The following is a 24,091-nucleotide window of genomic DNA, read 5'->3' on the forward strand; positions in this document are numbered from 1 at the left end:
TAAGTGTACCCTGAGGTACGCTCAAAGAGTTTGTAGAATTTCACGCCATACCATGGTCTCTTATTGAGACGGTACTGGCGGAAAAGACGTGTCTGGGGGGCAGCGTATGCTTCGCTACCCCCAGACACGTCACTGGATGATGAGGAGGATGAATGGAGGAACGAAGGATCCCCCCATTCATCCTCACTGGCTGTTTCGGTGTCATATGACATATTCGGCTGTTTCTAAATGTTTGTTTCATCTCTTTTACATGTTATTCAGAATATGAAATCATTATTTTTGGGGTGTGAAACCAATTGTCTGCATATCAGTGATTTCTTATGGGAAAATTTGCTTTGGTATAAGAGTGGATTTGGATTACAAGCGCAGCCCCGGAACTAATTATGCTCGTAATCCAAGGCACCACTTGTATGTTATATATCTTGAGATAGTTTTATTCAAATACAATTTTACTGAAATATCCCTTAAATAATAGAATGCACCTTTACAGAAATAAATCAGAGACTCTGGGTGTTTATGCATCGTGCCGTTGAATTTTAGCTTTATTGTGCATGGTAAAAAAATAAACTTGTAGTTGCTCCCCCTGATTTGATTCACTCAGCCCACCATCCACATCAATGCATCAAAGCATAATGGAAATCAAAATGCTAAATTTAATTTAGTGGCAAATTTGTAATTAAATTCTCACACAACATAAACATTTTAAAGTGAACAATTATATTGTATTAACAGATTGCATATAAATCCTCATGGCTACCCCAATACAAGCTGTGTACCTGCACTTTTGAGCATATATACAGATGTAGCCTGTGTTAACTTGATCACAATGACGCGTTTAACTCAACTTTCTAATTGACTTAACATACTTCCCTGACACAATTGTTGCATCAGGGATCATGTTAACCCTGTTATATATATATTATTAGGAAACTATAGATGAGTTTAGTGTGCTTGGAAAAAACATGTTTGGAATGCTGTACAAAGTTACAACCCCTAAAAACCTCATCCATAATTTTATGGTTTAATATATTGAAGCAGCAAAAAGAACACATACAGTACTATAGCACATTGCCATTGTGGTTGTGTAATAACAATTCTGTGTATCTGCATTTAATGGTAATGTTTGTCAGCAGGAATGCATGTAGTGAATGGAATGCACAGGGATGTGCGGGCATCCGCACAGGGCGGTGATGACTAAATGGTGGTGTTAGCAAGTCCCCCGTCCCCCCCCCCAAAGCAGAAGCACAGGATGCGGGGGCTCCACTCTGAGCCGCAGCACGTCGGGCCCCCGAGTTATGTGCAACTGCAGGGCCAGTGAGCGTGTAGTGTCCCAGCACAGGTAAGCCACTATGTCTTTACACACCTGGGCAAAGTAACTGTTTTATGTCAAAGGTTGTTTTTTTTTGTCCTCTTACAGGTACAGGCTCCTTTCTTTCACCTTTCTTCCTATCTCCTCTCTTCTTTCTAACCCAGCCCCCACTAATCACAGGCTAGCTAGGCTTTCCCTATAAAAAAAGGAGCTAGTTTCTGGTGGGAGAGTCTTCTCGTTGAGTCTGTAGAAGTGGGATAATACAGAGAGCACAGCTCCTGCTGCAGTGAAGTGATGCTGGAGGATGAAGGGAATGATGCTGGAGGATGAGGGGTTAATGCTGAAGGATGAGGGGGGTTATGCTGGAGGATGAGGGGGGTTATGCTGAGGGGAGTGATGCTGAAGGATGAGGGGGGGTGATGCTGGAGGATGAGGGGGGTTATGCTGGAGGATGAGGAGAGTGATGCTGGGGGATGAGGGGAGGCTACCACACAGGGCTTTTCTCAGATTCACCCTGTTGCCAAAATGCCCAAACTGCCCTGGGTTCAAAAAGTAAAGACAAAGCTGAAATGTCACTTTTGGGCCAGATTCAGATGCCCTGCAGTTCTGTTGAGCTGGATGTAATGCACTATGGTGTACTTTGATTATTAGAGTAGAACTAGGGGGGATCTGAAAGTTTTAGTTCCAGCAGGGACATTAAAATAGGGCTTTGACCATTTAAAATGGACCTGGTTCCTGGAATTGGGTTATGCTGAATTTTTGCAGTCCGTTTGTTTTTTAAATGGCATTTTTTTTTTTTTTTTTTTTTTTTATAATGGAACTCAATGGAAAAACAGATACAAGCGGATTGCACACAATTGCATCTGTTTTCATATCAGTTTTTTTCCCCCATAAAAAGTATACATTAAACAGACTGCAAAAACCCAGTGTGGACTCTGCCTCAGTCTCTGGAATCAGCAGGGGTTCTATAAGTGAGGTGCTAGGATGCTATATTAGATTACACTATGAACACTGCTCGGCGTAATTGACTTTGGTCATTGTTTTGACTTTGGTTAAGTCTTCTTTGGCTTCCTATATGTTATACACTTAAATACGACTTAGGATCCATTTACATGTCCGACTATGGCCAAATCATTTTAGTAAATGAGCGCTCATCTACTAGATTGGCGCTCGTTTACTGGACCTATTACACGGCCAGATAATCGGGCAGTAAGGGCTGCATGGACATCGTTAGTGATGTCCATGCAGCCTTTGCCCAAACACCTGACACCTTACCTCTCCCGCTCCCAGTCTTCTCTCCTGTGCTCTGCAGCTTCTTGGCCCCCGCGGCCTGTTATTGGCTGAGCGGCCTATGAGCCAATCACAACCTGTCAGACACTGCTGTCGCCGGGATCAGGAAGCTGCGGAGCACAGGAAAGACCAGGAGCGGGGAGAGGTAAGGTGTCAGGTCATTGGACATTGGACATTGCTATTGGACATTGGACATTGCTATTACACGTAGCAATGTGCGGTTGGCGGACAACGATTTTGGGACAAAACCTAAACCAACCATCAGCCGATGATCGTTTGATTGGCTGTCCCAGAGAGGGTTCAAATAGACCTGTTCCTCAGTTGACATGGAATGCTGATGGAAACATAACATAACATAACATAACAAATAAGTCATTGCCGTTTGCAAAGCCAGTAAGTGTTCAGACTAGACAGAAGAAGGGGCCCACTGGGGGATTCACATGTCCCCACTCCGAGCCTTGTCGGCACCCACAGTCGGGTTTACTGTTGGGCTATTGGCACCCCAGTCCAGCAATGTATATAAATTGCATAAAAAGTCTGGTAACATAGATTCCTAAACTGTCCATTGACAAAACACACAGTGCTGGTGTAAGTAACGGGAAATTCAAACATGTGACTGTGCAAAACGTGGTTCCAACAGAAACTAGCTAACTCTATTAAGGCTTCCTATATGTTCTTTTTGTGACAACATAAATGATGAATAAAAACTCTTTTTCTTTTGTTGCTTGTCAGTGTCAGCATTGAACAGTCCATTCACCCTCTAATCCTGAGTCCAAACATACATATAACATGTCAAAATATACACAAAAACTTATGCATAAAAAAACTTTGTGTCAACTGTAGACATGATCTTTATCATGGTGGATAAAGCTGTGGCAAAGTCTTAAGGAATGGTTACAACTGCTTCACGCCCACCACCAGAGTTACTTGGAAAGTTTGCTTATTACTCGGATTAAAGCTCCATTTTCATCCTTGAGACGCTGATTGTCAGATTTCAGGTCTGTAAGTATCTGGAAAAGAAGTGCAGAAATGCCTTTAATTATATTTTTTATGGTAACGTTTCCATGGCAATTGCTATCAACAAGAGAATTTTTTTTTTTTATGTCATTTTTATCTTCTTCTTCAATATGCTTAGTGTATATTGTCCTCTTCATCAGAGGTGTCTATTAGACACATGTGTAACTCAAGCATGCTCGAGTCAGATTGCTCAGTATTACTGGTGGCTGACATGGATACAGTCATAGACTATAGCAAGCTCAAGGAGCTCTCATTTCTAGTGTCTGGGCCAGTAAAACTGGCAAAATTTTGCCGCTCTCGGCTGTGGAATCCCGCCAGCCTCCATGTAATACAAGTTGTCTATGGGAGGGCTAGCGCACCTCTCTGCTCAAAGAAATTCCTTGAGCAGAGAGGTGCACAAGCCATCCCATAGACAACTTGTATGACATGGAGGCTGGCGGGATTCCACAGCCGAGAGCGGCAAAATTTCGCCAGTTTTACTCCGTGTGAACTGGCCCTCTAACTCTGGCCTGTAGCTCCAGAAAGGAGGACATTCAATTTATGTTATGGAATTTTATTACTGTAAACAAAAAATGTGTCCAATCAGAATTATAACCAAATTTCTTTCTGGTAAGTGTGTGTGTATATATATATTTCGCAGCTCGCCCCCGCTCACAGGTTTATTCTTTGGACGGACATGCATAGAATGGAGTCTATGGCACTGGTGGAGATGCGCGCGGCCGTGAGTGGGGGCGAGCTGCGGAATCCACGGTGGGTAATTCGCCCGGATTCTGCAGTGTGAACATACCCTTATGTGGTGTAGCTTTATACTATCATTTACCCCTGCACAGGGAATGTCCTTTTCACACACCGCCATGTATCATGCTTGCCCACTTGTTTGTGCAATATTTTAGGCCTTTTTGCCAAGGTCTGCACAAGGGGCACATTTTATAAAGGCCCTCCATTGTATGTACACAGTGTGCTCCTACTTTGAAACATCTATTTATGTTAATATGAGACTCCAATGGAATCCACATAATTTATAATGGCTGTAATGCCTGAAAGCTGTTGGGTCAATGTACGCTTCTGATAGCAGTCTATGGGGCCATACTATGCCTTCTGATTGGGTACAGAGACAATACAGAATCATGCTCCATTAAATGACACATTATGACATTGCTATTAGGGGAGAAAGCCACCATATCTGCAAGGCCTCTAATCTAGAATGTTTGCTAATTAAGCATGTTAAATTGTACTTGCTTGCACAATAGTGATCTTTAAAGTACTGTTTAAAGGGAATCTGTCAGCACACTGTCAGGTGGTGACAGTGTGCTGTAGCTGGCAGTCCCCTAGTAAGCAGGGTACCTTTTGGTAATTTGCCCATGGAGTGGATTATGCACAAATCTCAGGTCTCCTACTGTAATGAAGAGTCAAAGAGGAGTTGTAGCTCGGCATTTGTGCTGCACACTGACACACCTCACCCCTCCTTCCTCCTCTCTCTTTTCATATATAATCTTGTTGTCACTCGGTGTCCCTGAGTTTTTATTTCAGACATAAACTGCCGACAGAGGACTGCTCTGCAATTAGATATAGTTGAATCTCCTAAGCGAACCGTGTTGGAGCTGTTTTGTAGGCGTAAATCACCTGTCTAGAGGTCAAAAACAGTTTTTTTCCCCTGGGTTTGATTCCCCTGATTGAAATGAAATATAGTTATTTACTTTTTTTTTCTTATAATTGGGAATTCTTTGCATTTTTAAAAATGATACAGTCAGGTCCAAATTAAAGGAGTCCAGTGAAACATAAAATGACAGCGCCGGCAGGAGGTGGGGCAAAATAAAGAAAGTATACTTACTGGACCCCGTGCCCGCGCTGCACTGCATCACCAGGCTCCCGGACCCAACCAGATGTTATTTCATCCCGGCTTTACGGTACGTCACAACGTCAGGAAAGGGTGGGATAAAGCACGCTCAGCCAATCAATGACTGCAATGCTGTCTCCCCCCAGTCACTGACTGGCTGAGCGGGGCATCTGTCAGCCGAGTCTTGACGTAGTGGGGGGGGGGGATGAAGAATGCTGGCGGGGATCCAAAAACTGCGTGGGCACAGGGAATGAGTGGGCAGTCCATTAAATAGGTTGTGACATCGGCTGAGAAACTATTGTTGTGATAGTTTGTTATGCTTGCCCCTGCCTGCTGTGAAATTTTTCAAATGGTGGGACTTCTCCTTTAACCCTTTCAAGACCATGGGTCATTGGTTCCTCAATGCCCAGGTCGTTTTTAGAATTCAGCTTATGGGATCATAATGATCCCATAACCTGATGTCCATAGCTATGCCCCCTACCGCTGTTAGAAGCCTGTAACAACAGCAGGGGAGAGAGGGGAGGGGGCAGAGCTCAGGGCCGCGCGCCGCCACTGTGGTGGCGTGCCAGCCTTGCCTCCCTCCCTGAGGCTTCTGGTTTCCATGGCTACCATCAGGGCTCTGCGATCACTTTGCAGAGCCCCGATTGTTACTGGACAGAGAATTATTCCTCAGTAGAGGGAGAATTCTCTGTTTGAAGCCCTATAGATGCTGCGGTAGTGCTGACCGCAGTATCTATAGGGTTAACAATTAGCGCCAGAGCGCGGTGGGTCCCCGGCTATCATTAATAGCTCGGACCCGCCACGGATGACACAGGCACAATTCTGCACCTGTGTCATCCTGCATTGTGCAGCGGCGGGAGGGAGTTAAGTTAGGAGACTATATCTGACTGCAGATCAGTCCTCTGTAGGCCATTTATGTCTGAAGCACCCACTCAAGAGACACTGGCTAACAGCATGAGAGAGCAGGAGGCCGGGTAGCAAAGATAAATTATAAAGAAGAGCGAGGAGGAAGGAGTGGTGAAGCCAGAGTGCGGCACAAATGCTGAGCTACAACTCCTCTTTGACTTTTTATAACACAAGATTGTGCATAATTCGCTCCACAGACAAATCACCAAAAGGTAACATGCACGCAAGGGGACTGTCAGCTACAGCACACTGTCAGCACCTCGGGTAGTGCCTGGTCGCTGACAGATTCCCTTTAACATTGCCCTCAACTACAAGTAAATGCTGTCCGTATTTTCTTATAAATGAGTTTATACCTTTAGGTCATCTTCCATTTCAGACATCCTGCGCTCCAAATTTCTTTTCTCCTGCAAAAACAAATGGCATTAGATGTCTGTGTGATCATCATTTACCCTATTAATTATCCTGTAATAGCTTAAATTACTTACCCGTTTTTCAGCTTCCAATAGCCCAACCTGACCTGAGGAGTTATCCTGTTTCTTGGAAGAAAAAAAAAAACATTTAATAGCAATTTTTACAGTATATCCATGCAAAATCCTTCTAAAAGCAGTTTATGTTTTCACACTAATGCAAAGGTCCCAATTGCTTAGTACTGTGAGTAGTGGCCAAGAGCCATACCAAACGAAAAAAATATATATAATATCAAACATGGGGAAATGGAGAATAAATCATAAAAACTAAAAACATCTGCTGATATTTTAGTGTAAAATTTGACAAGTTGTTATTGTACATAGTATACCAACTAAATAAGCAGTTAGGGATGCAATACTACAATCTGTATCCTATGAATGTAATAGCTTTTCTTTATCCCCATTCTGTGTGGACCTTTGCCATTGCAATGGAAAATGATATGCCTGGGAAGTAAGTAGCATGGTAGTAATTTGGATTTGCCCCATTGCTTAGCCATGGATTTCTGGTGTGAAAATACACTCTGCATTCTAGAGTATGGGTACAATATTGTGAGTATGAATGTTATATGTAACTAGAGATGTGCAGAAATTTATTAGAGACACTACCCTTGCTTGACTAAATGCAGAGTGTCTGTCCCAGTGAGTATAAGGAGTGTAAGTGGCGATAGTGGCCATGCCAGACAGTGATGGGTCCCTGATAGAGATGCGTTAACTTCAATTGCGTATATCTGCCTCCAGCCACAGGGGGTCACTCTCTCCTACCAGCAACGTCACTAAGGCAGAGCAGGCAGAGGAGTCACTGGGGGACTTGGGGAACCATTAATGTGATAGCTTTTTTTGTTTTAATTACAAATTAAGGGGGTAGTAGTATGATGATGTAAGGGCAGGAGGATGATAAAGGGAGTAGTAGTATGATGGTGGAAGTGCAGGAAGATTAAGGGGGTAGTAGTATGATGATGGAGGAGCAGGAGGATGAAGGGGGTAGTAATGTGATGATGGAGGGGCAGGAAGATGAAGGGGGTAGTAGTATGATAAAGTAGGGGCAGGAGGATGATGGGGTGCAGCTACATCATATGAGTACAAACTACCAGTACATACAGTCAGTCAGTAGAGCTCAATCTTTGGGCCACAGCCTGTATGCTGCCCTGAGGTGGGTTGTGTAATATACTAGGAACCTGATACTGGGGTGTGTAATATACTGGGGACCTTACACTGGGGTGTGTACTGCTCCTTTTGGGTTGTTCTGACTGGAAAATTCTAACTGGAAAATTCTAGAAAAAAAAACCAAACACTGGTGACAAGCCACACGACAAACCACACTTATGATACGCCACACCCCACCTAGACCACACCCACAATAAACCACACCCCTTGCTGTCAATGCTAAAGTGTACCTGTAAACATTTTTCAAATATTGGCAACTACAGGTTGTATAATATACAGCCTCGATAGGCTATGTATAATATACAGCCTCTATAGGTTATGTATAATATACAGCCATATACAACATTGTTTCTTTAACCAGAAATATATATATTATCATAATATAGTATATACAATCATAGTATTATTTGTGGAGATAATAGAGAGATGTTTATCAAATTTGTATGTTTACCTTCACAACCTTTTCCAGCTTAGCTTTAATATCCGCCAGCTCCAGCTGGGCCTCTCGCAGGTTGTTCTTCAGCTTCTCGTTTTCATTGAAGGCACTTTCATACAGCTTACCCGGTAGCAGATTGGAGTAGATGAGAAAAATGTATAATTTTAATAAATATTGTAAATGTACAGCCATGGCCAAAAGTTTTGAGAATGATACCAATATTAATTTTTACAAAGTCTACTGCTTCAGTTTTTAAAATGGCAATTTGCATATACTCCAGAATGTTATGCAAAGTGATCGGCTTAACAGCAATAACTTACAAAGTCAATATATGCCTAGAAAATGAACTTTATCCCCCAAAACACATTTCAACATCATTGCAGCCCTGCCTTAAAAGGACCAGCTAACGTTGTTCCATTAACACAGGTGTGGGTCTTGATGAGGACAGGACTGGAGATCAATTTGTCATGATTAAGTAAGAATGACACCTCTGGACACTTTAAAAGGAGGCTGGTGCTTGGCATCATTGTTTCTCTTCTATTAACCATGGTTATCTCTAAATAAACACGTGCAGTCATCATTGCACTGCACAAAAATGGCCTAACAGGGAAGAGTATCGCAGCTAGAAAGATTGCACCTCATTCAACAATCTATCGCATCATCGAGAACTTCAAGGAGAGAGGTTACATTGTTGCCAAAAAAGGCTCCAGGGCGCCCAAGAAAGACCAGCAAGCACCAGGACTGTCTCTTAAAAGTGTTCCAGCTGCGGGATGGTCCTACCAGCAGTGCAGAGCTTGCTCAGGAATGGCAGCAGGCAGGTGTGAGGGCATCTGCACTGTGCACTGTGAGGCGGAGACTCTCGGAGCAAGGCCTGGTCTCAAGGAGGGCAGCAAAGAAGCCACTTCTCTCCAGAAAAAAAACATCAGGGATAGACTGATATTCTGCAAAAGGTACAGGGAGTGGACTGCTGATAACTGGGGTAAAGTCATTTTCTCTGATGAATCCCCTTTCCGATTGTTTGGGACATCTGGAAAACGGCTTATTCAGAGAAGACGAGGTGAGCGCTACCACCAGTCTTGTCTCATGCCAACTGTAAAGCATCCTGAAACCATTCATGTGTGGGGTTGCTTCTCAGCCAAGAGAATCGTCTCTCTCACAGTCTTGGCTAAAAACACAGCCATGAATAAAGAATGGTACAAGAATGTCCTCCAAGAGCAACTTCTCCCAACTGTCCAAGAGCAGTTTGGCCATCAACAATGCTTTTTCCAGCATGATGGAGCACCTTGCCATAAAGCAAAGGTGATAACTAAATGGCTCAGGGAACAAAACATAGAGATTTTGGGTCCATGGCCTGGAAACTCCCCAGATCTTAATCCCATTGAGAACTTGTGGTTAATCATCAAGAGACGGGTGGACAAACAAAAACCAACAAATTATGACAAAATGCAAGCATTGATTGTGCAAGAATGGACGGCTATCAGTCAGGATTTGGTCCAGAAGTTGATTGAGAGCAGCCAGGGAGAATTGCAGAGGTCCTGAAGAATAAGGGTCTACACTGCAAATATTGACTTGCTGCATTAACTCATTCTAACTGTCAATATAAGCTTTTGTTACCCATAATATGATTGCAATTATATTTCATATTTGTGATAAAAGCATCTGACAAAATTTGTGTGCACTGATGCCCAAACACTGGAGCATCCGCCATCTCCTGGTGATTTTGGTGGTGTGGATTGGCAACTTGTGTGTCAAATCATGAGTGATGATGATGAGACACAGTTGCCAGTAAGGGATGTTGTTGGTATGTCCAGTGGGCAGAGTGAGGAAATGGAAGAGGAGGTGGTGGACAACGAAGTGAGTGACCCCACCTGGATAGGGGTGATGTCTAGCAGGGAAAGAAGTGAAAATGTTGAGGCATGCGCAGAACTGCAAAATGCAGGAAGAGGCAGTGGGGTGACCATAGGCAGAGAACAGTCCACACAGAGAAGGCAGGCCAGAGTCAGCAGGGCCGCAGCTCTTCCCGTAGCAGCCCCTGACACAAAGCTCCCCCATCGAGGGCTCGTTCTTCCTTGGTGTGGAGCTATTTTAATGTGTGCATCAACGACAAATTGAGCGCGGTTTGCGCACTGTGACATTCAAAGTTGTAACCACCGTGCGGCGGCAATTGAAAGCCAAGCACTGGACTGAGTGGGAGAGAGAAAACAGACAACAACCTGTGCCAGTGGGTGCCGCCACTGCCTCTTCCCGTGTTTTGTGTGCTGCCACTGCAGTCCAAACCACCAGCCAGGACACCTGCACATCTACCTTTGCATCTGCCCCTTTGCCTTTCTTTGCTCCTTCAGCTTCACCTACACCATGATCTGCCTCGTACCATCAGGTGCCAATTTCCCAGGAATTCGATCACAGGCGGAAGTATGCCTCAACCCACATGCGCATGCTTTTAATTGACACATCTCCAAACTGCTGGCCCTGGAGATGTAGCTGTTTAGGCTTGTTAAAAGCGAAGCCTTTCACGACCTGATGGCGTCCTTTGTTCCTCCCCATTCTGTCCAAAGCCGTCACTACTTTTTCCACTATGGCATCCCCGCCTTGCACCAACACGTGTCCCATAACCCTAAGTTACCCGGTTACCGCAAAGGTCCACTTGACCACCGGTGGGGACCAGTTTGCACCCTGGGACAGCCTACCTGCTACCCCCACCCAAGATTGCAGGCCCTGGTTGTGTCAGGGTTTCTGCAACCCTTTTTGACAGCTCGAACAACCCCTCCTGAGGGCCATAACGTCGCCCTCAGCTGCTAGCTGGAAGCGCTGCAGCACTGGCATGGGGAGTCCTCAACAGGCCGTGCTGAAGGTCATCAGCTTGGGTAAGAAGAAGCACAGTGCCTCTGAGGTCCTGCACGCTGCAGGCATGGTCATGTGGTATAATGGCCGTAACCTGGTAGCGGCTCTGGAGCTTGGTGAACTCCCACACGTACCATGCCTGGCCCACGTTTTTAAATTGGTGGTACAGAGGTACTGCAGGGGGTATCACACAAGTTGGGTCCGTTCCATTTGTTCAGCGCGGATGGGGCGAAGAGGAGGTGGAGGAGAAGGAGGAGGAAAGTCATCCTTCTGGCGGGGGCAGCAAAGTCATGCCTATTCAGAGTCTAGCACACATAGCTGACTTTTTGTTGGGCTTCTTTTCCTGTGACAAACGCATTGCCCACATTATGGAGAGCAAAAAATACTGCATCTTCGCATTCCTCGACCCTGGTATAAGTATAACGTATCCTCTCTTAATCCGCAAAAGGAGAGGAGCAATAGATTGACCTGGCCGACCGTAACTCTGTCCTCCCAGATCCTTCTGTGCCCTACAGATATTGGGTGTCCAAGCTGGACACGTGGCTGGAACTGTCCGTCTAGGCCTTGGAGGTGCTGGCCTGCCCTGCTGCCATAGTTCTCTCAGAGAGGGTATTCAGCGCAGCCAGCGCCATTATCACAGATATCAAGAGCAGCCACCTGTCAGCTGACAGTGCTAACAGGCTGACGATTATCAAAATGAACAGCCACTGGATTGACCCAGACTTTGCTTCTCCTTCGGTAGAAAACAGCAAAACATGAAGTGCCATGTGTCTGCTCAAGCTCTGCAATGCATTTCCCTTGTACCGCTATCAACCCAACAAACTCTATGTAGTGCATGGTTCAGCTCATTGCCTCCTCCTTAACCACCTTTTTAATGGGACATTAAAAAAAAAAAAATTAAGGCGGGATGACACAAGACTCGCACACAATTATTTGAGGGCTCAACTCAAGGGCATCAAACTCCATTTTGGAGGGCTCATCTCATGTGCCTCTTACTAAATTTTTGGAGGGCTTACCTCAAGGGCCTCTTACTCAATTTTTGGAGCGCTCACCTCAAGGGCCTCAAACTCCATTTTGAAGGGATCACTTCAAGGGTCTTTTACTCAATTTTTAAAGAGTATCAATGAGACCCACATATGGAAGTGCCAGATGACTTTCAAAATTTAAACAGGACATGTCTGACCACATCACACACACACACAGTGACAGCGGTGGGTGCTGTTTGATTTCCTCCCTGCCTATGCTATTGATGGTTGTCATAGGCAATGTGATGAGAGGTTGTGATAGTGGCGTAATACTGTGACGTTGGCATGTTATATGCACCCAGGCTTGCTTTCTCTGCAGTGCCAGTTGTATTCCATTTTTTGAGGTGTCATTGTGAACTTGGTGACCTCCAAGTGGTTGAATTTAGGTTTCAAAGAAACAAGCATTTTCTCCCATTGACTTTAATGGGGTTCAATATTCGATCAAATTGTCAAACATCGCTGTCTATTCTAATCGAATTTGAGCTTTCGAATTTTTCACTACTAGCTCATCTCTAAAAAATTAATATGTTAATATGATGTTCCTTTGGGGTACCATCTTACTATAGGTGTTCATTGATCGCAAAGTTACATGTTATTTTCCCTGCGTGGGATCCAATTCTTTTAGTGTGTATGTATCCCAGATTCTTGTAGGCTGGATTGCTTTTTATTTTATTTGTTTTCCCTGGGTTAGGGTACATCAGATTACTTAAGAAGAAACTATCAGCAGGTTAGAAAACTCTACCTATTATGCGTCCAAATTAGGCCAATTCAGCTGCCTATTGCTTAGGGGCCATTTAGATTATCTGACAGATTATATGCCAAAGATTTGAAGCCAAAGCCAGGAATGGACTATAAACAAAGATCAGGTCATAAAGGAAAGCCTGAGCTTTGGCAGATAATCTGTCAGATAATCTTTCTGTGTAAATGGACCCTTAGAGAGAATGATCAACAGATTAAATGATCATCGGCTGATCGTTTCTTTAGGTCCAGACCCAAAATAATGGAAGTCAGGTGGCATCGCTACGTGAAATAGTGATACATGGCCAACAGCTTGACGATTGTAGAATAATATAATAAAGTATTTACTTACCTTACCATGTTCCTCGGTGTCCTCTGGCCTTCTCCAGTGTCTGCAGCTGCCGGTGCCTTCTGCTCCCTTCTGGTCCGATCTCTGCACTGACAGGCCGCTCAGCCAATCACTGGCCGAGACAGGACCGCAACCAGTGATTGGCTGAGACCAGAACAAAAGGGAACAGAAGGCACAGCTGCAGCTGCAGACACCAGGGAACGTGGTAAGGTAAGTAAATACTTTATTATTTTACACTAAAGGCAAGGGCTGCACAGACATTGCTAACGATATATATTTCGTTAGGCTTTGCCAGGTCTACACTCCAGAACTAGTCCGTAGTGTGGTCTAGTCGGTGGTAGTGAACAGACACACATGGGAGACACAGACACCAGTTTCTTGAAAACAGCACTTCCACACACTATGCAGTGTTAAGCTAATCCAAGGAGAGATCACCCCAACCCACGCCGAATACTAAAAGTGCACTACAGTATCCTGATAATAAGAGGAACTGATCCGGATAAAGCAAAGCTGCTAGAAGCCTACATACTCTATCCCGCAGTGCGGCTTTAACCAAGAAATCTTAGCCACTCTACTCAACCCAGATAACAAGGTCTGGGGCTTGTGTCACCCTCTTAGGATGGGTCACCTGACACCGGTGGGCAAAAGGTGGTATACTGACAAAGGTCGAAACACAGGCACAAGTAAACTTCTAATTTTCAAGTCTTCAGTATTCTACTACTACTTCTTCTTCTTCTAACGTTCTGGCAGAGCACACTTCTACCCTGGGTTTGGACTCTCAGCACACACTCCTCTCCACTACTCTAAACTTGAAGCACAAACTCCTCTCAGCTGTTCTGGACTCTGGGAGATTTGGGACTCTGGGAGATTTATCAAAGGGTGTAAAATTTAGACTTGTGCAAACTGCCCACAGCAACCAATCACAGCCCAGCTTTAGGCAGTGCTGAAAGAAAAGCTGAGCTGTGATTGGTTGCTGTGGGCAGTTTGCACCAGTCTAAATTTTACACCCTTTGATAAATCTCCCCCTTAGTACAAACTCCTCTCTACTATTCTCAGCTCTACTAACCTAAAGGTTCTCAGCACAGATTCAGTTCCGTCAAGCCTACAGTCTGCTATCAGCTATTGTACAAAGTATTTCTACAGTATGATAACTGGACTCAGTCAGGGCCGTCTTAACAAAACGATGGGCCCCTGGGCACAGCTGTGAACTGGGCCCCCCGACCCAAGATCAAGTCCCCGCATCCCCCCTACCCCCAACCTTGTGCTGTGCAGCCCCATGTGGGTGTATATTGTACTGTATAGTTCTGTATGGGCGTATATTGTTCTGTTTGGGTGTATATTGTACTGTATGGTTCTGTATGGGTGTGTATTGTACTGTATGGTTCTGTATGGGTGTATATTGTACTGTATGGTTCTGTATGGGTGTGTATTGTACTGTATGGTTCTGTATGGGTGTATATTGTACTGTATGGTTCTGTATGGGTGTATATTGTACTGTATGGTTCTGTATGGATGTATACTGTTCTGTATGGCTCTGTATGGGTGTATATTGTACTGTATGGCTCTGTATGGGTGTACTGTATATTGTACTGTATGGTTCTGTATGGGTGTGTATTGTACTGTATGATTCTGTATGGGTGTATATTGTACTGTATGGTTCTGTATGGATGTATACTGTTCTGTATGGCTCTGTATGGGTGTATATTGTACTGTATGGTTCTGTATGGGTGTACTGTATATTGTACTGTATGGTTCTGTATGGGTGTGTATTGTACTGTATGGTTCTGTATGGGTGTATATTGTACTGTATGGGTGTATATTGTACTGTATGGTTCTGTATGGGTGTATATTGTACTGTATGGTTCTGTATGGGTGTATATTGTACTGTATGGCTCTGTATGGGTGTATATCGTATTGTATGAGTGTATATTGTACTGTATGGTTCTGTATGGGTGTGCATCGTTCTGTATGGATGCATATTGTTCTGTATGTGTGTATCCTTCTGTCTGGAGCAGTTTTGCAGCATCTATGGGGGGGGGGGTCATTCCTCTCCTTCAATGCTCAGGAGCAGAAAAAAAAAAAAAACACAAATAGGAACCAAGCCTAACATGTGTAAAGATATATATATATATATATATATATATATATAAAATAATCTTTACACACACACACACACACACACACATACATACATACATATATATATATATATATATATATATATATATATATATATATATAATCTTTACACATGTTAGGCTTGTTTTTACATAGTGCAAACCTGGCCATACATGCAGTCTGGGGGGGGGGGGGGTACAGCAGCCTCAAGTGTATGGGGGTACAGCAGCCTGAAGGGGAGAACACAGCAGTCTGGGGGGGAGGGGGTGCACATTGCAGCTTGGGAGGTACAGATCAGCTACAGGTGGACAGGGGCAAAGCAGCCTGAGGGAGAGGGGGCAGCTATGGGGGAACAGGGGTAGGGTAGGGCTGTGTGTGTGTGTGTGTGTGTGTGTGTTCTTCTCTCAGCCCAGATCTGCAGACTCCTCCCTCTTCTCTGTCCCGACCTCCCTGCTATCTACAGCCCCAGGTACCTGACATTCCCTGCAGTGGAGCACAGGACAGGAGGGGGATGGTCAGGAAGCCCTGTAGCTGGAGACCACTGTGTAGCTGTAGGTTAGCAGCCTGTAGCCTCCTGCTCTCCACACTGCTGATCTCCTGCTATGGCAGCACAGGCTGCAGCTGCTGTGAGGCCCCACACAGACCACTAGGGGGCAAAAAGGTCCTTACCACTCATGGGAAATAGACAGCTCACACTGAAGGGGCTATTATCCATGCTTCATAAGGACCAGGTCCTTACGGCTCATGGACTTTAGACACAACCCATAACCATCCCAAGGCCTGCTGGGGGCAGGAAGTCCCAGGCCAGGAGGAACATGAGACCAGTCCACAGGGGCGGAGCTTAACGGAGGGGGGAGCTTCAGCCGCCCACATCACAGGCCGGCCCTGCAGCTCATTTATGTAAGGAGAGGAGAGCGCTGGGGCAGTGCGCAGCGTAGTGCGGCCCTGTAATGTACTGGGGAGAGGGGGCACAGCGTGGCTCATCAGCTTCCCTTCCTTTCTGCAGGGTAGGCGGCTGGCACTGGGGCCCCCCATGAGTCATAGGCCCCCGGGCAGCCGCCTACCCTGCCCAATGGGAAAGACGGCCCTGGACTCAGTGATTATTACTCAGGCACCTACACAGTTAACACCACATCCTTGGGTCAGCTCCCCTTTGGGTGGCGGTACTGATAATCCGGGTGAGTCACAACTCAAGTCTGGACCACCATGATAAGTACCCAAGGGACCCATTACAGCCCGGCAGCTCATCGACCACAGGGGAAAAGGTATAGCTCGCCACTCTAAAATAAAAACAGGTGAGCCTCCATACCTGCGTGCCCACCTGGTACAGGTGTCATGACAACTTACCATCTGGCTGAGCTATACTCCAACCAACCACCACAGTAGTGGCGTCACACAGTATCATCTAGCAAGTGACAGGGCCAGAGCACTCCATATTAAAAGAAGCTGCGTGGAGCGGATTGGTGCACCAAGGGCATATCGAATAGCCTACAAATCTCCCAAAAACAACGCTGAGGATCAAGGTAAGAAAATTACCTTCATCCTCAGCACCCGTGCACTATAGAGGGACATACAGTATGAGCAAGCTCAATGCTTATTCTACAGCCACTGGAAAGAGCTGAATACAGCACTCAGCTCCTTTCAGCGTCTCCATAGAGAATGAATAGAGGTGCCGACCCACGGTTTTATTCACAATAAAAAAAACGGGCAATCTGGAGATCACCAGATTACACAAAGGTCAGACACCTTATGATCTCTTACTTGTCCCCTATCCTTTGGATAGGAGACAAGTACGTTTTAATCGGAAAACCCCTTTAAAGTCAATCAGTAATACAACATAGGTGTAAACAACCTTTTTGAAATCTTTTTGTTGTTCCTCTTCTGTCTTATTTCCAACTGATGGCAATCGATTGTCTCTTCGTGAATAGGCACTGCGGGTAGATGCACGATCGCTATCTCCTGATGAGAGACTGGAGCCCCCAGAATCTAATCTACAATACAATAAGATAATTGCATGAAATATCTGTATGACAATGTTATTGTATATGTGCATTCTGCAAGTGTTATTACTAGTTAAAGAGGTTATATGATGACCTACTGTATCAGTGAGCTACAAGGACCCTGTTGCCTTTCATTGTTTACCAGCATAGCTCTGTCTCATGCAAGTGCCAATTGGACTGGATGTCAATCTCACATAAGGGTGTACATCTTATAGGAGCCCATCCTAGCATAACTCATCTACACCTGTGGCGTTTCAGTATATCATCCTTCTCAGCCAGTTCACTCCGTACCATCCACCAGAGTGCCAGAGTACTGATTAAATCGGCCTTTACAGAGAGAGATTTATCTGACAGATTTTTGAAGCCAAAGCCAGGAATGGATTTAAAAAGAGGAGAAATCTCAGTCTTTCTTTTTGACCTGTTCTCTGTTTATAGTCTGTTCCTAGCTGTGGCTTCAATGATCTGTCAGATAAATATGTCTGGGTTAAGGGTACTATTACACGGAACGATAACCGTCCGAATCTGCCCAATTCGGCCAATTATGGCTCTGTGTAATAAATACAACGATCAGCCGATGACAACGATCATTATACCTATAATTGTCGGGCGCCGACCACGCACCTCTATGTGTAATAGCGGTGCGTGCCCGGCGATTGACGATATACGTTATATATCCAGGCTCCAGGGCTGCTCCTGCGGTCCGCTTCTCCCCGGGTCCCGCGCGCTCTAGCTTCAGAGCGGCCTGTCAGCTGACAGGTCACTCAGCCAATCACAGGCTGGGACCCCCCTCTGTCCTTGCAGCTCTTGTTAAACGATTATCGGGCCGTGTAATAGGCCCAGTAAACGAGCGCCGATCTAGCAGGTTGGCGCTCGTTTACAGGTATTATCGGGCCCCAATCGTTCCGTGTAATACCACCCTAAGGCACTCTAACTGATGCCATGCATTGATCTGTATAATCTAATTATTCCTTCTAAAATAGTCCACTAGGGGAACTTAAAAAGTGTGAAATAAAAAAATAAAGTTTCTAAAAAGGTATATAAAAGAAACCCCTCTCCTAATAAAAGTAAAAATAAATTTACAGAAAAAAAAAGTTGGTATCACAACATGCGGAATTGTCTAAACTGTTAACTTCTTAAGGACACATTTTAACCCTAATGACCTATTTACTTTGTTGAATTTTTTTTTTCTCGCCTTGCCTTCTAAAAGCCATAGCACTTTCATTTTTCCATTTACATGGCTATTTTTTGCATCACAATCTCTAACTTTTATTGGTTTTATGTAGATAGGAGGTTTTGACATATATACATGTGTGCAATCCTGGCAATATTTTTCCTCTTTCCATTTATGCCATTCGCCATACGGAAATAATATTGCTATATTTTGACAGATCGGAAAACTACACACGCTACAATATATAATATATCTATTTATAAATTTTTACATATTGAATTTATAATATGGGAAAGGGGAGATTTAAACTTTGATTGGGGGAGAGGGCTATGTAACTTGTAAAAACTAGGGGACAATTACATTCAATTACATTACATTACTTACACTGCTCAATGCTATTCCATTGCATAGCATTGATCAATGATATCTGCGCTCTTCTCATAATGTCTGCCTGAGGCAGACTCTATGAGAAGATCAAATATTGGGCTGCACAGAGGTAAGCAGTTTGCCTCCAGCAGTCAGGGAAGCCACTCCTGTCATTGACACTTAAACATCGCTATCGTGGCAATTTACTTATACATCTTTCTGCATAAACAGGAATTTGTGGATGACTATCATAAAATGAAAGGGACTGCCTTTTTTTTTCCGTATGTTCGTATGACCTATTAAAGAAGCAGTCCGGGCACTGACTTTTTTTCAGAACCCCATAGAAGGGGGATGGGTACACAAAACAAAATTCATTTACCTCGCTGGTATCTTCTGTTCTCCGCTCCAGTTTCCCAGTCCCAAGAGGCTTCTAGGTCTGAGTGGGATGTCAGGCTCGCTCAGCCAGTCAGCGGCAGAGGCAAGACACTGCTATAGCCCTGACTGAATCTAGAAATGTCCGGGGACCGGGGGACTGCAGCTGAGGACAACGGAAACCTGCAGTTTTGACAAAAACAGTGCCCTGACTTCTGCTTTATTAGGTCATATGAACAATGCAGCAATCATTCTTTGCACAATTGACTTGAGTCTTGTCAAGGCTTTGCAGGCAAATGCCGGTCTCACAGATTGGTGCTTGCTTGCAGTGATAGTTGGGCTTTGTAAAATGGCCCTAAGAAGAAATAAAATCTTACCTTGCAAATCTTTCATGCTGTAAAAAGACATAAAACAGAGTATTAGTTTTCACTGTAAAAATGCTTAAAAGATAACATGCATAAAGCATGCGATAATACACATAAAGCATACGGGAATACGCATAAAGCTATACCCAGAAATTATTTTAAAAAAGAAAGTGAACTAATGCGTCCAACCATCTGTCAGAGCTCCATGAGACAAGCCCTTTCAGAACACAGCAGTCGGGTGATCAGCTCTCAATAGCTTTGACAAACCATAGCCAGCCAACAAAGGTGCTATCACAGAGTCACTTGTACCATCTTTTTGATGCCCATATCACATATAACTGCGCATCTAGATGTGTAAAGCACCAAGTATACAGTACTCTGCCGGGATGACTTGTAGTGTGACTTTTTTCATCCATTTTATATAAAAAACGAATGCATTTGTGTGCATAAGTTTTGATCCATTTTTCCATTGACTTCCATTATAAGAAAAAAAAGGAATAAAAAAAAAAAGGAATGAAAAACAGATTAAAGTGCATCTATTGTTTTTAAGCTTACACAAAAACGTGGCCAACCACATTTTTTGTACGCTAAAAAAGGATCCTTTTTGTATTTTTTTTTTTTTATAAATAGTAAATGGAAAAACGGATCAAAATGGATGCACACAAGTGTATTTATTTTCTCATCCATTTTTCATCAGTTTTTTTTTTTGCATAAAATGGATGAAAAAAGCAGATTGCAAAAACACAGTGTAAACCCAGCCTAAGAAGAAGACTTTTGTACTCATCCATAAGAAGAAAAAAATAAGAGAAAGACCATCTTTGGTTAGAAGAGCCCACCTAGTGTCAGGTCTGGTAGTACGAGTCCCAGGTTTGAACAACTGGGTGAAGCTAACCCCTCAAGGTTTCCCCAAGTAGACAAAGCAAGTTCCAATGGAGTACTTCAGCTTAAGCGCTTTGCTCCACTGCAGACTAATCCTGTAATTGGATATTCCTGACTGAAACTGACTTGGTTATTCCAGGCGTAGGCAAGGTTAATCCTAGGTGACAGTTACTCCACATCTGGGTTTAGCACTGCATAGTGTCCACTCTCCAACTCCAACAAATCTGATTACTGTCTCTCTTTCTTCACCATCCACTAAAGAAAAGGCCCTCCCACCAGGAACTAACTCTTCTATATAGGGGTGACTGGGACTAACCTCCTTTTGGTGGAGCAAGTGCTAGAAAGAGTGAAGTGTAAAAGTGTGATAGGTGAACACAGTGTGAGGCACCAAAGCTAGTGACTGAGCAACATGTTAATTGTCAGGAGCTGGCGCCTGCTAGTGCTCCCATCTCCTGACACTAGTATACAGCAGCAGCTGAGCGCGCCACTGACTGCAAGGACACACCAATGGAGTTCTTAGTTACCAGCCCGCAGGCTGGAGGACGTGCCGGCGATGTCCCTGGTTACCAGCATCGCTCCCTTGGTGCGGCGCTCAACCATTTCACATTACTGTCTTGCCGACTGGCAGGTCTCGCTCTGGTTCGGTGGGAGGGGCTGGAGTTCCTGCCCCAATCCTGCCTTGGGGCTGGGACTTCAGTCCCAATAAACCACTACTCCCACCATTTTGTATTGCCTGCTATAAAGCCTTCTTGAAGAGCCTAAGCTAGCATTCTATATCTATACCTGCTTTGACCCTATACCTGTGAACCTGAACCTTGGCTTAGTTTCTTGGACTTCCCTCTGCTCTCTGTCTTGGTACCTCGTAGCCCAAGTGATTCTGAAGCACTTTGCTGACTTCTCCTTAAAGGGGTAGTGTGGCGCTAAACAGTTATTCATAAAATAATACACATTACAAAGTTATACAACTTTGTAATGTGTGGTATGTATGTGAATGGCCCCCTTCCCCATGTACCCCCCCCCCCCCCCCACTAGACCCTGACACTCTGAGTGACTTTACCTGTGTCTATTGATAGAAGACTAAGGGAAAGACACAGGGAAAAGCAGTGGGTGACCACAGTCCTTTCTAAGCCAAATCTGTATGTTAGACCCTCTCCCACTCCTATCAAGGAGTTTGTGTCCCCACTACCTCCTCAGTCCTTAAGCGAAGAAGCTATGTTGTTGGGGTCCACTTCAGCGGCTATCAGAAGACAGCATCACCTAGAGAACGCTCTCTGTTTCTACTGTGGGAAACCTGGTTACTTTGTGAAGGACTGTCCATCTAAGCTACAGATATTTTTTTGTTAACCCTTACCCTGATTTCTGGTGATGCAAGGCTATGGTGGGGCTGAGCAGGTGGTCCCACCTCTTGGACGCCTGAGGCTGAGCAAGCCTTTGTAACTTTGAAAAGGGTTTTCTACTGCGCCAGTGCTAATACATCCATGAATTGCCATTTTTTGTGGAAGTTGATGCCTCAGATATTGGGGTTGGAGCAGTCCTGTCCCAGGGCAGGGAAACCTCCACCAACCTTAGAGTTACTGGCCATTTTGTGGGCCTTTGAGGAGTGGAGACACTTTCTGAAGGGGGCTCAGCATCAGGTGATGGTCCTTACCAACCACAACAATCTCCTATACTTTGACAATGCCAAAAGGATTAACCCATGTCGCTGGGCCTTGTTTTTTACTAGGTTCAATTTTTTGGTCACATACAGTCCAGAGTTGAAGAAGGCTGATGCCCTAGAAGCTTTGGTGCCTGTGATGCCCCAGAAAGAGACAGAGAATATCCTCTCTCAAGGGGTGGTAGTGAGTTCCTTGACTACCGATCTAATATCTTCTAGTTTGAGTTCTAAAAACTCTGCTCCTTCGACCGTACCCTCTGACAAACTCTTTCTTTCAGATCATCTACGTTTGAAAGTGTTGGAGGAGATCCACTCCTATGTCTTGTCTGGTCTTGGGGGCATTGGGTATTTATTATCTCGATCCTATTGGTGGCAATGTGAGGTAAGAGAGTTCATTGTGGCATGTGAGACCTGCGCCAGGGCCAAAAGTCATTGATCACTACCTGAGGGACTTTTACATCGTCTTCCCCTACCTAGTAGGCACTGGTCTCACATCTCAATAAACTAATTACAGACCTTCCCCCCTCCAAGGGGAAAACTGTAGTTTGGGTTGTGGTCGATTGGTTTACTAAGATGTGTCATCTGTTTGCGTTAAAAAAATTGGGCTGTTTGTCCGCTACATACTTCGTCTGCATGGTATTCCCTCTGACAGTGTCAGACAGGGGGTACAGTTCGTGTTGAGATTCCGGAGGGCTTTTTGTGGCAGGTTGGGTATCTCGTTGTTCTTCTCCCCCGCTTTCCACCCACCCCGGAAATAGTGGGCAAACCAATAGATTTAATCAATCCCTTGAGCAATATCTTACGTGTTATATTTCGGATTGTCAGGAGAGATGGACTGAATACTTACCTATGGCTGAATTTGGCCTCTATAATCATGAAAGTTCCTTGACATGACTGTTCCCCTTCTATTGTAAGTATGGGTTCCATCCTCATGCGCCATGACGGCCATGAAACTAGATTTTGCCCAGGCTGTGCACAGTCGATCAGAAACTAATCTTGATACTCTTAAACATGCCCAACAAAAACAAATTGAAAATACTAACAGGAACCGTCGTCCTGATCCTATGTGGTGGAGTACAAAGTATGGCTATCAACCAAAAACCTTTGTCTCCGAGTTACCTCAGCCAAATTTGCTCGTCTTATTGGACCACTAATCCTTATTGCAACGTCCTCGTATTCATCCTGTTTTTCATGTCTCTGTTGCTGTACGCCCCTACCTGTGGTAGTTCTGGGGGAGCCAGAATTTGAGGTTGAATGCATACTCGACTCCTGTAGGGTGCGATGCTCTCTCCAGTACCTAGTACATTGGAAGGTCCCAGCTCCTGACACTAGTAGCTTCCAGCCCGCAGGCCTATGGTGTCCCTGGTTACCGGCATCTCGGCCGGGGTCGCATCACTCCCCAGCCACAACGCTCGGCTGTTTCACATTACTGTCTTGTTGACTTGCAGAACTCACTGCCAGTCAGCTCTGGTTCCGCGGGAGGGACTGGAATTCCTGCCCCAATCCTGCCCTGGGGCTGGGACATCAGTCCCTATAAACTGCTACTCCAACCATTTTGTATTGCCTGGTATAAAGCCTTCTTGAAGTGCATACCCTAGCATTCTATACCTGCTTTGACCCTATACCTGTGAGCCTGAACCTTGGCTTAGTTTCTTGAACTTCCCTGTATTATCTGACTTGTTACCTCATAACCCGACTGATGCTGACCCGGTTTGCCGACTTCTCTTTACTGTGTTCCGTTTGTCTTGTCTTTGTCCTGTTGGCTGCACTTAGCCAGTGTAGTCTGC

General features: G+C 44.7%; 1 protein-coding gene across 3 annotated transcripts in view; it reads right to left on the reverse strand.

Annotated features, from left to right (window-relative positions):
* Positions 1-524: 524 nt before the first annotated feature.
* Positions 525-24,091, reverse strand: part of LOC138767599 (protein phosphatase 1 regulatory subunit 12B-like) — a 40,265-nt gene continuing 16,698 nt past the window's right edge. For 2 of the 3 annotated variants that reach the window (XM_069945206.1, XM_069945207.1), the window contains exons 2-7: positions 19,784-19,800; positions 17,350-17,488; positions 8,442-8,546; positions 6,845-6,895; positions 6,713-6,763; positions 525-3,609 (exon numbers count right to left, since the gene is read on the reverse strand). In XM_069945206.1, coding sequence (XP_069801307.1) covers positions 3,523-3,609; positions 6,713-6,763; positions 6,845-6,895; positions 8,442-8,546; positions 17,350-17,488; positions 19,784-19,800 — 450 coding nt within the window. In that variant the 3' untranslated portion in view covers positions 525-3,522. The remainder of the gene's footprint in view (positions 3,610-6,712; positions 6,764-6,844; positions 6,896-8,441; positions 8,547-17,349; positions 17,489-19,783; positions 19,801-24,091) is intronic. The other variant, XM_069945208.1, reaches the window with a different exon arrangement.

This window comes from Dendropsophus ebraccatus, chromosome 11 (assembly GCF_027789765.1).
Source record: "Dendropsophus ebraccatus isolate aDenEbr1 chromosome 11, aDenEbr1.pat, whole genome shotgun sequence".
Classification (NCBI taxonomy): Eukaryota; Metazoa; Chordata; class Amphibia; order Anura; family Hylidae; genus Dendropsophus; species Dendropsophus ebraccatus.